This window comes from Neoarius graeffei, chromosome 12, assembly GCF_027579695.1.
Source record: "Neoarius graeffei isolate fNeoGra1 chromosome 12, fNeoGra1.pri, whole genome shotgun sequence".
Taxonomy (NCBI): Eukaryota; Metazoa; Chordata; class Actinopteri; order Siluriformes; family Ariidae; genus Neoarius; species Neoarius graeffei.
In genome coordinates this window covers 56,997,848-57,015,435 of record NC_083580.1, presented here as the reverse complement: position 1 = coordinate 57,015,435, position 17,588 = coordinate 56,997,848, and the positions used below count along the sequence as shown (strand labels likewise).

General features: G+C 45.6%; 1 protein-coding gene across 2 annotated transcripts in view; it reads left to right on the top strand.

Annotated features, from left to right (window-relative positions):
- Positions 1–12,565, top strand: part of myo5b (myosin VB) — a 295,143-nt gene extending 282,578 nt beyond the window's left edge. For both annotated transcript variants that reach the window (XM_060936097.1, XM_060936098.1), the window contains exons 34-39: positions 479–568; positions 684–834; positions 935–1,220; positions 7,379–7,553; positions 7,634–7,714; positions 10,132–12,565. In XM_060936097.1, the coding sequence (XP_060792080.1) occupies positions 479–568; positions 684–834; positions 935–1,220; positions 7,379–7,553; positions 7,634–7,714; positions 10,132–10,284 (936 nt within the window). In that variant the 3' untranslated portion in view covers positions 10,285–12,565. The remainder of the gene's footprint in view (positions 1–478; positions 569–683; positions 835–934; positions 1,221–7,378; positions 7,554–7,633; positions 7,715–10,131) is intronic.
- Positions 12,566–17,588: the final 5,023 nt, after the last annotated feature.

Genomic DNA, 17,588 nt, shown 5'->3' with positions numbered 1-17,588 from the left:
CTGATAGCCTAGGAGTAGAGTAGCCAATCAGAGCACACGATTGCTCATATCCAGTGAATGTGGGTAGAATAATATCTGATGGCACCGTCTGATATTGTTCCATCACTTATTAGAGCAAATATAAGCATTCCTCTCACCAGCCTCTTTTATTCCCCACTCCTTTAAAGCTAATGACACAAAAATAGGTAGCTTATCATGTTGCCAAGAAGCTGCAAAACTCAAACCCCTTCATTGTGCATTTTATGATACACTTATATTTGTCTGTCTAATAAATGTCTGTCAGATTTTCAAGTGAGGTTTGAAGTTCTTCACAAAATGTTGCGAACCTTTCAGCTTACATTAAAATTGATTACCTTACAAAAGCATTAAATTACGTTTCAGTCTTTTATCACAGATGAAATAAAAGAGACTCCCGCTTTTGGATCCTACTTCAGCTCACAGGTGATTGATACTGTCTATCATTCGCTTTGCTCTACAGAAAAACAGTGAAGACTTTGAGATGACGTCTTTCTGGCTGGCTAACACGAGTCGACTTCTGCACTGCCTGAAACAATACAGCGGCGAGGAGGTGAGAAAACACTTAAAAATAAACTATCCAAACTTATAATTCATTGTAGCACCACGTCTCATCTTCGGGATTAGAAAAATCCGTCTTTGTGTTAGCTAAACTTTTTGTCTCACAGGCATTCATGACCCAGAACACACCTAAACAGAATGAGCACTGCCTGAAGAACTTTGACTTGGCTGAGTACCGGCAGGTTCTGAGTGACCTGAGCATCCAGATCTACCAGCAGCTCATTAGAATAGCTGAGGGCATGCTACAGCCCATGATCGGTTTGTGCAAGATCATCAATAAACTTTTTTTAAACATCGGATTCATTAAACATTTGAATGTGAATATTAAATCTTGGCCCCTTCTTCCCTGCCACATTAGTGTCGGCCATGTTAGAGAGCGGCAGTTTGACTGGAGTGAAGCCCCTGGGCTACAGGAACCGCTCCACCAGTATGGACTGTGACAGAGAAGGTCCATTAAGCTACACGCTGGAGGCTCTGATCAAGCAACTCAGTCAGTTCTACACACTCATGAGCGACCATGGCCTGGACCCTGAGATCAGCCAGCAGGTTGTGCGTCAGCTCTTCTACTGCATCAACGCCGTCTCACTCAACAATCTGCTGCTGCGCAAAGACATGTGCTCCTGGAGCACCGGCATGCAGCTCAGGTACTGAACCATGTATCACTCTGTAATGCAGCTCAGGTACTGAACCATGTATCACTCTGTAATGCAGCTCAGGTATTGAACCATGCGTCATTCTGTAATGCAGCTAAGGTACTGAACCATGTTTCACGCTGTAATGCAGCTCAGGTACTGAACAATGTGTCATGCTGTAATGCAGCTCAAGTACTGAGCCATGTGTCATGCTGTAATGGAGCTTAGGTACTGAACAATGTGTCACGCTGTAATGCAGCTCAAGTACTGAGCCATGTGTCATGCTGTAATGAAGCTCAAGTACTGAACAATGTGTCACGCTGTAATGAAGCTCAGGTACTGAACAATGTGTCACACTGTAATGCAGCTCAGGCACTGAACCATATGTCACGCTGTAATGCAGCTCAAGTACTGAGCCATGTGTCATGCTGTAATGGAGCTTAGGTACTGAATAATGTGTCATGCTGTAATGAAGCTCAGTGTAACGGTTCACGAGGTGTGGGTGGAGCACAGAGGACGGCAGGACAGAGATCAGGTTTTCAAAAGGCTTTATTGCCACACTTTTCAGTGAACAATTATATAGGGGCTAGACACACACACACAGTCAGCGTCTAGTCCGGAGATGAGCTCCTCTGCTCTCGCTGTCCCTCCTTAAGTAGGGCGCGGTCACTGGGAAGACACACAAACACAGGTTAATTGCCGTCAGGTGTAGTGATTCTGCCACTTACCTTCCCTGACTCCGCCCTCCTGTCACAGACCGGCGCTTGACCACGCCCCCGCTGCCACATACCCCCACCGCCCAACTCAGGCCGGGCGGCCGTCCGGCCTGCAGCCGACTCCCCCACCCCCCTTGATGGGAGAGGAAGTCCGCCACGACCATCTGCGCCCCCGGCCTGTGGACCACCTTAAAATTGAAGGGTTGGAGTGTCAGATACCAACGGGTGATCCGCGCGTTGGCATCCTTCATGCGGTGGAGCCACTGGAGGGGCACGTGGTCCGAACAGAGGGTGAAAGGGCGCCCCAGCAGGTAGTAGCGGAGGGCGAGGACCGCCCACTTGATCGCCAGACACTCCTTCTCGATAGTGCTGTAGCGCCCCTCACGCACTGACAGCTTCCTGCTAATGTACAGGACGGGGCGGTCCTCCCCCTCCACCTCCTGGGACAAAACCGCCCCCAGCCCTCTGTCCGACGCATCGGTCTGCAACACAAAAGGGAGAGAAAAGTCAGGGGAGTGTAATAGTGGCCCCCCACACAGTGCAGCCTTTACCTCAGAGAAAGCCTGCTGGCATTGCTCCGTCCACTGGACCGGATCTGGTGCCCCCTTTTTAGTGAGATCAGTCAGCGGGCTGGTGACGTCCGAATAATTAGGTATAAACCTACGATAGTAGCCAGCCAGCCCCAGGAACTGTCTCACCCCCTTTTTGGTCTTGGGCCTCGGGCAGGCCGCAATTGCTGCTGTCTTGTTAATTTGGGGACGCACCTGCCCGTTGCCCAAGTGGAAGCCCAGATACCGTACTTCCACCTGCCCAATCGCACACTTCTTTGGGTTGGCTGTGAGACCCACTCGCCTCAGCGACTTAAGGACGGCCCTCAGGTGTTGCAAGTGCCGCTGCCAGTCATTACTATAAATGATGATATCATCGAGGTATGCGGCCGCATAGGTGGCGTGGGGGCGGAGGACCCTGTCCATCAGCCGCTGAAACGTAGCAGGCACCCCGAACAGCCCAAACGGAAGTGTGACGAATTGGTGCAAGCCGAACGGTGTGGAAAAGGCCGTTTTTTTCCCGGGATAATGGAGTCAAGGGGATCTGCCAATAACCCTTTGTTAAATCCAGCGTCGAGTAAAAACGAGCCGTGCCTAGCCGATCGAGCAACTCATCAATACGAGGCATTGGGTACGCATCAAATTTAGACACCGCGTTGACTTTTCTATAGTCCACACAGAACCGGACCGACCCGTCGGCCTTGGGTACCAAGACCACCGGGCTGGTTCAGTCACTGTGGGACTCCTCGACGATGCCCATTTCGAGCATGGCCTCGAGTTCTTCCCGAACCACTTTTTTTCTTGTGCTCGGGTAACCTGTAAGGGCGGCTACGCACTACCACCCCCAGGGGCGTCTCAATGTGGTGCTCTATGAGGTTGGTGCGGCCGGGCAGGGGCAAGAACACGTCCGAAAACTCGGTCTGCAACTGGGCAACCTCCGCGAGTTGGGTCGGAGAGAGGTGGTCTCCACAGGGGACCGGAGAGGTATGCAATGCCAATGTTCCCTTTTGCACCTCCGGCCCCAGCTCCGCCTTCTCCGGAACCACCGACACCAACGCCACGGGGACCTCCTCGTTCCAGAGTTTGAGTAGGTTGAGGTGGTAAATCTGTAGCGCCCCACCCCTATCCGTCCACCTCACCTCATCGTCAATGTCCCCGACTCGCCGTGTGACCTCAAAGGGTCCTTGCCACTTGGCGACTAATTTGGAACTCGATGTGGGCAACAGTACGAGTACTTTCTCTCCCGGTGCGAACTCCCTAAGGCGCGTACCCTTGTCGTACAGGCGGGCTTGTCATTCTTGGGCCTGCCGCAAATTCTCCTGAGTTAGGTGCGTGAGCATGTGGAGTTTTGCGCGCAGGTCAATAACGTATTGGATTTCGTTTTTACTTGGTGAAGGTCCCTCCTCTCAATTTTCCCACAGCACGTCTAGGATGCCGCGCGGCTTACGCCCGTATAACAGTTCGAACGGGGAGAACCCCGTGGAGGCTTGGGGGACCTCTCGCACTGCAAAAAGCAAGGGTTCGAGCCATCTATCCCAATTACGTGCGTCCTCACTTACGAATTTTTTAATTATGTTCTTGAGGGTGCGGTTGAACCGTTCAACTAAACCGTCCGTTTGTGGGTGATACACGCTGGTGTGGATCGGCTTAATACCCAATAACCCATACAGTTCGTTCGGTGTACGTGACGTAAACGAGGTGCCTTGGTCAGTCAGAATCTCTTTCGGGATTCCAACTCGGGAGATAACGCGGAAGAGTGCCTCCGCAATACTGCGTGCTGAGATATTGCGAAGAGGCACTGCTTCCGGGTATCGCATTGCATAGTCCACTAGAACTAATATAAAGCGGTACCCTCGTGCTGACCGATCTAATGGCCCGACGAGATCCATCCCAATTCTTTCGAACGGGCTCTCGATTAACGGTAGAGGGCGCAAAGGCGCTTTTGGGATGGCCACTGGATTTACTAACTGGCATTCGCAGCATGCCATACACCACCTACAGACATTGCCGCGAATCCCCGGCCAGTAGAATCGGGCCATTATTCAGGCTAGTGTTTTATCCTGCCCTAAGTGTCCAGCCATGGGATTAAAGTGAGCCGCCTGGAATACCAATTCCTGGCGGCTCTTCGGAATTAAAAGTTGCATGACTCGCTCTTTAGTTTGAGTGTCCTGCGTCACTCGGTATAACCTATCCTTCATAATCGCGAAGTAAGGGAAGGACGGGGTGGCGTTCAGCGGGAGCGTTTGACCATCGATTACTCTCACTTGGTCAAACGCATGCCTCAGAGTCTCGTCTCGTGACTGTTCTAATGGGAAATCTGCGAGGGATTCCCCAATAGAGAGAGGAGGAGCCGGCGGCTCCTCACTCTGACGCGGAGATGACGTAGACGGCTCTGTGACAGCTGCTCCCACCAAAGCGACACCGGGACCTCCCCCTGTTAAATGGCAGGACCCACTCCTCACTAAATGTGTCATTAAATCCCGAAATCCCGGCCAATCAGTCCCCAAAATTAAAGAGTGGGTAAGGCGAGGATTAACCGCCGCCTTCACTATGGCTTTTTCCCCTCTGAAAAAAATGTGGACTGACACCAAAGGGTAGCGGTGAGCATCCCCATGCACGCACAACACCTTCACCCCCTGTGCTCCCCCCAATGCCTCGTTTTGAACCAGGCTTTGGCGAATTGAGGTCTGATTACAACCAGAATCCACCAACGCCTGATATGTAGCCCCTTGGATACTCACCGGTATGCGATACACTCCGGCCCGATCGAGGGCGGCCTCTGGCGCGTCGGGGATCCGAACCACCGCGCCCACTTCCATTGCCATGCACTGCTGTTGAAGATGGCCCGGGTTCCCGCAGCGCCAGCAAACCGGCCCGGGCTTTCCCTCTGCACCTGTGTTCTGGGGCTCACTCACCTGAGGTGGGGGAGAAACAGACACAGAAGGGAGAAACAGGAGGGCACCGCGGGTGCGGCGGGCCGGCTGGGGTGGCGCCGGCCCCCGTCTCCGTGGTGGGGGAATGGGGCGAGGACGGGACACAGAAGGAGGGGGAGAGAGAGAGAGAGAGAAGAGGAGAGAAGACGCCGTCTGCTGCCCTGCCGCCAGAACAGCCGCCAAATGATCCTCCACCAGCTCGACTGCCTGATCCAGCGACGCCGGGCAGTGGCACTGGACCCACTCCGCGGTTCCTGCTGGTAGGCGAGTGATGAATTGTTCCAGCACCACCTGGTCGATGATCCCCTCGGCGTCGCGGTTGTCGGCCCTCAACCACTGCCAGCAAGCGTCCCGGAGCTGCTGGCCAAACGCGAACGGCTGGCCAACTTGCGCAAAGCGCGGACGCGCTGGCGCTGTTGCTCTGGTGTGCGCCCCACGCGCTGGAGGATGGCCCGGCGGAGGTCCACGTAGGCCAGCCGGCGGTCGGCGGGGAGCTGTAGTGCGGCCAGCTGCGCCTCTCCCGTTAGGAGGGGGAGAAGGCGCGCCGCGCGCTGCTCCATCATCCACCCCGAGGCTTCTGCGACTTGTTCGAATAACGTGATGAAAGCCTTGGGGTCTTCCTGCGGACCCATCTTGGTAACGGTGAGGAGAGACGGGCCCGCGGCCGGAGCGCTGGTGGACCCCGCCGATGCGAGGAGGTGCCGGAACGCCTCGCGGTCTTCCTGCTGGGCCAGCACCAGGGCTTCGAAGCTTTCGCTCCTGTTCCTTCCGGAGGGTGACGAGCGCCTGGTGCTGGCTTTGCTGGGCCATGGCGAGGGCGTGGAGCAGGTCGGCGAACGGGGAGGACTCCATGGGGCTGATCTGCTGGTGCTCCACTCTGGTCCCGGGTTTCGGCACCACTGTAACGGTTCATGAGGTGTGGGTGGAGCACAGAGGACGGCAGGACAGAGATCAGGTTTTCAAAAGGCTTTATTGCCACACTTTTCAGTGAACAATTATATAGGGGCTAGACACACACAGTCAGCGTCTAGTGCGGAGATGAGCTCCTCTACTCTCGCTCTCCCTCCTTAAGTAGGGCGCGGTCACTGGGAAGACACACAAACACAGGTTAATTGCCGTCAGGTGTAGTGATTCTGCCACTTACCTTCCCTGACTCTGCCCTCCTGTCACAGACCGGCGCTTGACCACGCCCCCGCTGCCACACTCAGGTACTGAGCCATGTGTCACGCTGTAATGCAGCTGAGGTACTGAACCATGATTCATGCTGTAATGCAGCTCAGGTACTGAGCCATGTGTCACGCTGTAATGCAGCTCAGGTACTGAGCCATGTGTCACGCTGTAATGAAGCTCAGGTACTGAACAATGTGTCACGCTGTAATGAAGCTCAGGTACTGAACAACGTGTCACGCTGTAATGCAGCTCAGGTACTGAGCCATATGTCACGCTGTAATGAAGCTCAGGTACTGAGCCATGTGTCGCGCTGTAATGCAGCTCAGGTACTGAACCATGTTTCACGCTGTAATGAAGCTCAGGTACTGAACAATGTGTCACGCTGTAATGAAGCTCAGGTACTGAACAATGTGTCACGCTGTAATGCAGCTCAGGTACTGAGCCATGTGTCACGCTGTAATGCAGCTCAGGTACTGAACCATGGTTCATGCTGTAATGAAGCTCAGGTACTGAACAATGTGTCACGCTGTAATGCAGCTCAGGTACTGAGCCATGTGTCACGCTGTAATGAAGCTCAGGTACTGAACAGTGTGTCATGCTGTAATGCAGCTCAGGTACTGAGCCATGTGTCACACTGTAATGAAGCTCAGGTACTGAGCCATGTGTCACGCTGTAATGCAGCTCAGGTACTGAGCCATGTGTCATACTGTAATGAAGCTCAGGTACTGAACTGTGCGTCATTGGTTTTGAGGTTTATGTGGTATAACATATATTAACAAAAATGATGTGTCCTGCTGATTCAGGTACAACATCAGTCAGATGGAGGAGTGGTTGAGGGGACGAAATCTTCACCAGAGGGAAGTTATGTTAACCATCGAGCCTCTCATCCAAGCTGCTCAGCTGCTACAGGTGAAGAAGAAGACATCTCAGGACGCAGAGGCCATCTGCTCCATGTGTAACATTCTAAGCACACAGCAGGTAGGAACCAGAGAGATTTGTTATTCACACTCCATACATCTGTGAGTGAAGGAGCTCAACCTGAACTTTTACCTCCTTAGATTGTGAAGATCCTGAATCTGTACACTCCGCTGAATGAGTTTGAGGAAAGAGTCACTGTGTCCTTCATCAGAGACATACAGGTAATCTAGTGATTAAAACGTAAAAAAATAAAAAATTAAGCAAGGTAGCTGGCGATATTGTTTTATACCACAACACTGTTAAATTCTTGAATTTGTTTATTCAAAAGGTGTTGATTAATTTCCTACAGTTAGGTCCATATATATTTGGACACTGACACAAATTTTCTTTTTTTTTACCTGTTTACTGAAACATATTCAAGTTATAGTTATATAATGGACATGGACATCAAGTCCAGACTTTCAGCTTTCATTTGAGGGTATCCACATTTAAAACTGGATGAAGGGTTTAGGAGTTTCAGCTCCTTAACATGTGCCACCCTGTTTTTAAAGGGACCAAAAGTAATTGGACAATTGACTTAAAGGCTATTTCATGGGCAGGTGTGGGAAATTCCTTCGTTATGTCATTCTCAATTAAGCAGATAAAAGGCCTGGAGTTGATTTAAGGTGTGGTGCTTGCATTTGGAAGATTTTGCTGTGAAGAAAACATGCGGTCAAAGGAGCTCTCCATGCAGGTGAAACAAGCCATCCTTAAGCTGCGAAAACAGAAAAAAACATCCGAGAAATTGCTACAATATTAGGAGTGGCAAAATCTACAGTTTGGTACATCCTGAGAGAGAAAGAAAGAAAGAAAGAAAGCACTGGTGAACTCATCAGTGCAAAAAGACCTGGACGCCCACAGAAGACAACAGTGGTGGATGATCGCAGAATAATTTCCATGGTGAAGAGAAACCCCTTCACAACAGCCAACCAAGTGAACAACACTCTCCAGGAGGTAGGCGTATCAATATCCAAATCTACCATAAAGAGAAGACTGCATGAAAGTAAATACAGAGGGTTCACCGCACGGTGCAAGCCACTCATAAGCCTCAAGAATAAAAAGGCTAGATTGGACTTTGCTAAAAAACATCTAAAAAAGCCAGCACAGTTCTGGAAGAACATTCTTTGGACAGATGAAACCAAGATCAACCTCTACCAGAATGATGGAAAGAAAAAAATATGGCGAAGGCGTGGTACAGCTCATGATCCAAAGCATACCACATCATCTGTAAAACATGGTGGAGGCAGTGTGATGGCTTGGGCATGCATGGCTGCCAGTGGCACTGGGTCACTAGTGTTTATTGATGATGTGACACAGGACAGAAGCAGCCGGATGAATTCTGAGGTATTCAGAGACATACTGTGTGCTCAAATCCAGCCAAACTGATTGGTTGGCGTTTCATAATACAGATGGACAATGACCCAAAACATAAAGCCAAAGCAACCCAGGAGTTTATTAAAGCAAAGAAGTGGAATATTCTTGAATGGCCAAGTCAGTCACCTGATCTCAACCCAATTGAGCATGCATTTCACTTGTTAAAGACTAAACTTCAGACAGAAAGGCCCACAAACAAACAGCAACTGAAAACCGCTGCAGTAAAGGCCTGGCAGAGCATTAAAAAGGAGGAAACACAGCGTCTGCTGATGTCCATGAGGTCAAGACTTCAGGCAGTCATTGCCAACAAAGGGTTTTCAACCAAGTATTAGAAATGAACATTTTATTTACAATTATTTAATTTGTCCAATTACTTTTGAGCCCCTGAAATGAAGGGATTGTGTTTAAAAAAAATGCTTTAGTTCCTCACATTTTTATGCAATCATTTTGTTCAACCCACTGAATTAAAGCTGAAAGTATGAACTTCAACTGCATCTGAATTGTTTTGTTCAAAATTCATTGTGGTAATGTACAGAACCAAAATTAGAAAAATGTTGTCTCTGTCCAAATATTTATGGACTTAACTGTATAACAGTAGCTCGAACAGTAGTGCCAGCTGCAAGACAGGTCTTTCTAATATGTTCTTGTTTCTATAGTAACAACTTGCACAGGAACGCATATGGCAGATGTTCACTGAATCTTAGATTAGGAATAAATAGATTAAAAAATTATTATATGGTGAAGCTGTCATTAAAGATGTTTATTCAACGTTCACTGAAAGAGTTTCCAGTGTCGGCCCTTTCTAACAGTTTTCCACCACATGAAAGTTTTCAGTGTCGAGTAAAGATGCTGTTAAAGGAAAATAACCAACTGTGGAGTGATAACTCCGACAGTAATTCCGTTGGACAGCATCACACCACCCTACTGACTATTTTCCGATAACAGCACACCACAAGTATTTTATTCCCTACTTTTCATAGTTAAAAGAAAAATAAACTGTCGTCTCAGTTTTTCCTGGGATGGAGAGTACTAATATTAATGTAGGGGGGAAAATATACACAACTTTATATGTGAAATGTTTAAAAATTAAAACCTGTGTTTTACCCTTTGTGTATTGTAACCCCAGAATGTTAATATACATAGTTTTAAAAATCTTTGACTGATGTATAACTGACCATGGCTAGTTTCACTTTCTTGTCTATGTGATGAAAAATTCTGTTTCCAGAATCTTCTACAAGGCCGTATAGAGAACAACCAGCTCCTGGTGGACACCAAGCACACATTCCCCGTGCTCTTCCCTTACACGCCGTCAGCTTTGAGCCTGGAGACCCTGCACATCCCTGCCTCTCTCAACCTGGACTTCCTCGTCAGAGTCTGACGTCTTTCCGTTTCCTCCGTTTGTCCCTCTCTGAGCTCCACCGAGTCTGCCTGAGAGCAGAGAGGAGAGCAAACCCCATGCATCACAGCCTCAGCAACCAGCAAATACACACCCTGACCGACCACCACCATGACAAAGCTAGCAAGAGTCTTTCTGATAGAAGAATTACAGTGTTGAGGCGCTTTCCGTGTGTGTGTGTTCAGAGAAGGTATAGAAATCCCACTACCTTCCTGTGAGCCAGCTTATTTTCCTCAGGTTACTGTTTGGGGTCAGACAGGCAGGTATTCTGATTATAATGCGTCTAAGAGCTGAACTCTGGAGATCATGTGATTATGAAGTAAGCTTCGGTGCAGATTTGTTTCTTTACAGTTCAAAAGTTTGGTCTCGTTTTCCGCCCTTTGACATCTCAGTCCAGGTGGTTACAAAGTCTTCACTTATTATGAGTTTTTCTTGGCGGCCAAATGAAACTACCGCATTACACTGTCCAAATGAAGATCCTTTTGTATGTTTGCAGTGAATTGTTTTCTTTATGAGATCCAAGACAGCTTCGACAGTGAGCGAAGCCTGATAGCAGCAGTTGTATGGTGGTCCAGAGAAGAGGTCTAGGAGACAGGATGGGACGTACAAAATATTACACGGTCGATGAGGGGGAAACTAGGATGTGTTGAAAGGGCTTTGCAAGTGAAATGCAGGAATTAAGAGACACTACTAATAATAACCTAAACAAGCAGGTCTAGCTATAACATAGGCCTTTGCATGCTGGCTGTCTTTAATTTATTTTAATTTTTCTTATCCTATCAGCTGTCCGTTTCGGGAAAGTTGTGCACTTCCTGCACACGCACGCCACTACATTATGGGACACTGAGCCTTCAAATTTCAAACGCTCTCCATTGGCGCAGAAGTAGACCGCGTCTTTTGGAGAAACATATCTGCTGGGGTTAAAGTATGCAAGTCATGCGTGTTCTAAGGGGTAAACAAAACACCTTCGTTCCCGTGTAAAATCTTTCATGTGTTACCCAGTCCTATGTTTTGGTTGCCCAAAGTAAAAAAAAAAAGTAGTAACTAAGATTTATTATTTAGTTACAACCTCAAGTTATGGCACATCGTTGTGAAGTGCATTAAGTTTAAAGTCAATAGGAAAATCAGGTTTATTTTCTTCAAACCGCAGATTTGTCTGCCCCTAATTTTGGACGAATTTATAGTAATATCGCATATGTCCCTCTCAGAAAAGGTGTTATCTGTCCGTGAGACATAAATATATTAGGAATATAGTAAAACGATTCACATGTTCATCTGCAGAGCTCAAGATCTCTGGTAAAATACAATATAGTGATAATATTGTAAACTAGGACAAAACATTATTATAAAATGAATAATGCTGAAATCCCATCTGCATCACTTTTACTGTATAGTTTGCAAAATAGCGGAGTTTTTTTTTTTCTTTTTTCCCCTTCAGACATATATATCTGTGCCATAACAACAGTGAGGGTGTAAGTTTCTCAAATCTGTCCAGGTCTTGGTTTATTCTGTCTGTCTCTCATCTTTAAACAGCATGAGCAGGGGCTCAGTAATGCCAATTTATACCTTTTTAAAGGCAATAAAAATAAGACCATTGTGGATTTCAGTGTTGTTCTCATATGTTATACAGATGTAAATATATAATGGATATATTTACATTGTGATTTTTTTTTTTCTTTTAAATTCACAGGTGATCTTGAAACGATATCACATCAGTCTTTATTCCTGCATGGTTATCACTGTATACAATTTTAATTTGATGGTTTGGGGAAGGTTCAGTTCACAGCACTGCGATTTAATAATATCAGTTAAACCTGCATAAATATCTTCACGTAAAAAAATTTCATCAAGTGCCACAGGAATTTTTCTGTTTGTCTGTCATCAGGTATGTTTTAGCCATGTCTAGCTGCTAGGTGGCAGCAGCACTTTCATACCGGACGTCTCGGAGTCAATCTCCTGCTGAGGATGTGTATCACTATGATCTGTAGGTTTGTACCATGTATGACTAACACTGTCCACAGATAAACCTTCCATCTGATTGTGCATCTCATGACATACTCTGAGAAAACTGTGTATATATTTTAAGGAATATATTTTCTCGGGTGTTTTTTTTTTTTTTTTTCCTCTTGTCCCCCCCCCCCCCCCCCCCCCCCCCAGACCTCTGGCCACTTGTCATGAAATGTACTAATGTAATAGTGATGCGTGCAGTCTGAACAAATGCTGTATGAATCTGTTCATACTAAAGTCTCCTGAAAGATAGAAATCCGTGTCTGATTCATGTTTAATCTGTGATCTCTGGAACCATTTCCTCCCTAAAATTCGATCAGTTTTAGAGAACATCTTGTGCCAAAAAAATAACCACACCAAACCCTGTATACTGAACTGAACTTTGCTGGCAGATTTTGATAATGTCAGTAGTTACTATTGTTAGCGTAACAGTGTTTTAACAGGTTTGCCTGCTCTTCTATAATTCATGTTGATGCAAATTTTGATACTGAAATGTAGCTAGCCAGCTAAGGCCATGTACACACGTAGCCAGGGCTCGAAATTAACTTTTTTTCTTTGTGTCCCCCAGTGGTCCCGAATTCTGTGTTGTATTGTCCCGAATGGAAGCAATAGTGTCCCCATTTTTTTCCTCTCTGAAATAACCAGTGGTTAATATTATCATATGAAGTTACTATTATATTTGTAACTATGCGATTTTGAACCCTTTATATCATTTTTACAATAAGTCACAAAACACAAGTGACACATGTCCTATACATCATCTACTTCAAAATTACAGTTATTGCATTTTCAGTTTATTAAACTTTGGCGATCTCACTGTATGAATAGATACCCATTTATTTAAAGGGGCCAACTAGCTCATTCAGAAAATGTTTCAACTCCCTACATCTGCAGTACACTTTAGTTGAAAATAAGACCCCTTTTATGTTCATTTCATCTACTTGTACCTTGAATATCTGTTGGCATTTATAAGCCCAACTTATCATTTTCACCATTACCGTTATCCATTTTTATGTAATATACCTGTTGCCCCATTCAGAGATGTTTTGAAAGCCATCAGCCATACCATCAATAGATGCAATGCCCTTGAGCAAGGCACCTACCCCAACATTGCTACAGGGACTGTAACACTGTAAAAAACCGTAAAGTCACTTTGGATAAAAAAGTGTCATATCATACAAGTGCAAACAAAGCAATGTAATCCAAGTTTTTTTTTTTATTGTAACCTTTAGTCATAGAAATCATTTACATTATTTACAGTGCTTAATTTCATTTTCTTTGACCTAGATAAATTTCCCATTCATTTCTATGGAATTATTTGAAAAACTACACACATTTTCAAACATCCGCTGCTCTGGCATGCTTTCACCTAGAGACATGATTCAAACTTTAAAACGTAGAGAAACTTCTCCTCTGTGGATCTGGCATTCAACTTTTTGCTAGGTTCTATACTTTTGGATCAGTCCGAGCTCAAACACCATGTGGGTACCTGGAGAAATTCCGGCTTTATAATGGGTGTTTATTGCGTTACACACCAATGGAGCTCGTTAAGTTAGAGTGTAGAGAGCTTGGAAAAATAGCTCAAACTTTCTCATTTAAACTGTGTTTTCAGCCCCAATTTTCACTCTACACACACAATTTTCTCAAAAGTAGTAGTCACACTTGTCCTGATTCACACAATGTGTCTACCTACACGATAGGACTTGCAGTTTTTGAATGAGAAGCCTGAAAGTGAGGAGAGGACAGGCGCGCAGCCCCATAGACTGCCATTATAAACGTGGCTGCGTTTTGACTGTTAAATCGGAAAAGCCACTCGTTTTTAACTCGCTCTAGTGTCCTCAATTTTTACACTACAGACAAAAAAAAGTACATCAGTGTGTTCAGGAGACCCTTGTGGCACTCAGTGTGAAATAAGTTTGTGAATATCTCCTTCCGTTTTCGTATAAACCCCCGTTGTTTGGAGGGAGCGCTCTGACGGAAAGCTGCCCTTTTTGTGTGCCCCTCCCCCACCCGCGCGCTGAGCAGAGAGAGACAAAAATACAGTCCAGCTCAGCTCCGGCAACTGTGACTGCTACGCGCACTGCATCACTCTCACGATTTCCCCCGGGGGAATTGTCGTCTCTAGATCTATTTTTTTCCATTGTCCCGGGATTGTCCCAGATATGATAATTTTGTGTCCCGATGACATTTTTTATGGTCCCCGGGACATCGGGACACCGTTAGTTTCGAGCGCTGCACGTAGCCGGGTATTTTTAAAACCGAAAATCCCCCCCCCCCCCCGTTTATAAAAATGTTTTATCCATACCACCTCGTCTTCGAAAAAAATCCCTTCCACACATAACCGAACATTTGCGTTTTCAATCACATTCATAAGCATTCCAAACCTGTAGATGGCATTATTTCCCCAAATCCTACCCCCTAATCACATCAGCAGTAGTTGGGCTTCTAAAATTAAACATGTAAATAGCACCTGCACAATAATTAACGTTTTCAAGGCACTACTCCGATCCATTACTCTTTGTCCATGCTTAATCTGGCTTCTGCAGTAAACAAAGGTCGCACGTTTGACGTCAGGGCAGATTTGTTGTCATTTTTTTGGCGCAGATTGTGATGTTCTAAAACGCAAAACTCCGGTTATCTCTGTCTACACGAAAAGGCATACACGGAGTTTTCAAAAATCTTCACTTTGCCCGGAGTTTTTTAAAATATTCGTTTTTGATGTGTTTTCATGTGGATGACAGGCCAAAACGTAGAAAAATATCTTCGATTTAGCAGATACCCGGCTATGTGTGGACGGGGTCTTAATATGTGGGATTGCGTACTCATGTAGTGTAAATTCATAGATCCTGCTGTATTAATGAGGGTAAAGTCAGAAGGGTTTGATTTCATTTTCTGTCCTTACAATCGTGTAATTCTTACAACTCTTGCAATAGTGCAGCTGCAAACTGGGTGTTTAGATCACTGAATGCATTCTAATGTTACCATTTAAATCCTTCACCTTTTTTGTTACCTTTTGTTTTGTTTGAGAAACAAAAAGACTATTCAGGGAACAACTGTTTCTTGATACTACGCTCACCGGCCACTTTAATAGCAACTTGTTCTTGATTCTAAGATTCCTGTTCTTGGCCGCAGGAGTGGAACCCGATGTGGTGTTCTGCTGTTGCATGCTGAGATGCTTTTCTGCTCACCGCGGTTGTAAAGAGTTACTATGAGTTATTATATCCTTCCTGGCAGCTCGAACCAATCTGTCCATTTTCCTCTGAACTCTATCAACAAGATATTTCCACCCACAGAACTGTCACCCGCTCACTCAATGTTTTTGTTTTCGCACCATTCTGTGTAAACTCTAGAGACTGTTGTGTGTGAAAACCCCAGGGGATCAGCCGTTTCTGAAATACTCAAACCAACACCCATGCCACGGTGATCACAATTTTTCCCATTCTCATGTTTGAAGAAGTGAACATTTAACTGAAGCTCTTGATTTGTATCTCAAGTTTCAAGTTTATTTCTATAGCACTTTTAACAATAGACATAGTCACAAAGCAGCTTTACAGAAATTTAAAGACTTTAAACATGAACTAATTTGATCCCTAATGAGCACGCCTGTGGCGACCGTGGCAAGGAAAAACTCCCTCAGATGACATGAGGAAGAAACCTCGAGAGGAACCAGACTCAAAAGGGAACCCATCCTCATTTGGGTGATAATAGACAACGTGATTTATACAGTTAGGTCCATATATATTTGGACACTGACACAAATTTAGTTTTTTTTTTACCTGTTTACTGAAACATATTCAAGTTATAGTTATATAATGGACATGGACATAAAGTCCAGACTTTCAGCTTTCATTTGAGGGTATCCACATTAAAACTGGATGAAGGGTTTAGGAGTTTCAGCTCCTTAACATGTGCCACCCTGTTTTTAAAGGGACCAAAAGTAATTGGACAATTGACTCAAAGGCTATTTCATGGGCAGGTGTGGGCAATTCCTTCGTTATGTCATTCTCAGTTAAGCAGATAAAAGGCCTGGAGTTGATTTGAGGTGTGGCGCTTGCATTTGGAAGATTTTGCTGTGAAGAAAACATGCGGTCAAAGGAGCTCTCCATGCAGGTGAAACAAGCCATCCTTAAGCTGTGAAAACAGAAAAAAAATCCGAGAAATTGCTACAATATTAGGAGTGGCAAAATCTACAGTTTGGTACATCCTGAGAAAGAAAGAAAACACTGGTGAACCCATCAGTGAAAAAAGACCTGGACGCCCACAGAAGACAACAGTGGTGGATGATCGCAGAATAATTTCCATGGTGAAGAGAAACCCCTTCACAACAGCCAACCAAGTGAACAACACTCTCCAGGAGGTAGGCGTATCAATATCCAAATCTACCATAAAGAGAAGACTGCATGAAAGTAAATACAGAGGGTTCACTGCACGGTGCAAGCCACTCATAAGCCTCAAGAATAAAAAGGCTAGATTGGACTTTGCTAAAAAACATCTAAAAAAGCCAGCACAGTTCTGGAAGAACATTCTTTGGACAGATGAAACCAAGATCAACCTCTACCAGAATGATGGAAAGAAAAAAATATGGCGAAGGCGTGGTACAGTTCATGATCCAAAGCATACCACATCATCTGTAAAACATGGCGGAGGCAGTGTGATGGCTTGGGCATGCATGGCTGCCAGTGGCACTGGGTCACTAGTGTTTATTAGATGATGTGAGACAGGACAGAAGCAGCCGGATGAATTCTGAGGTATTCAGAGACATACTGTGTGCTCAAATCCAGCCAAATGCAGCCAAACTGATTGGTCGGCGTTTCATAATACAGATGGACAATGACCCAAAACATAAAGCCAAACCAACCAGGAGTTTATTAAAGCAAAGAAGTGGAATATTCTTGAATGGCCAAGTCAGTCACCTGATCTCAACCCAATTGAGCATGCATTTCACTTGTTAAAGACTAAACTTCAGACAGAAAGGCCCACAAACAGACAGCAACTGAAAACCGCTGCAGTAAAGGCCTGGCAGAGCATTAAAAAGGAGGAAACACAGCGTCTGCTGATGTCCATGAGTTCAAGACTTCAGGCAGTCATTGCCAACAAAGGGTTTTCAACCAAGTATTAGAAATGAACATTTTATTTACAATTATTTAATTTGTCCAATTACTTTTGAGCCCCTGAAATGAAGGGATTGTGTTTAAAAAATGCTTTAGTTCCTCACATTTTTATGCAATCATTTTGTTCAACCCACTGAATTAAAGCTGAAAGTCTGAACTTCAACTGCA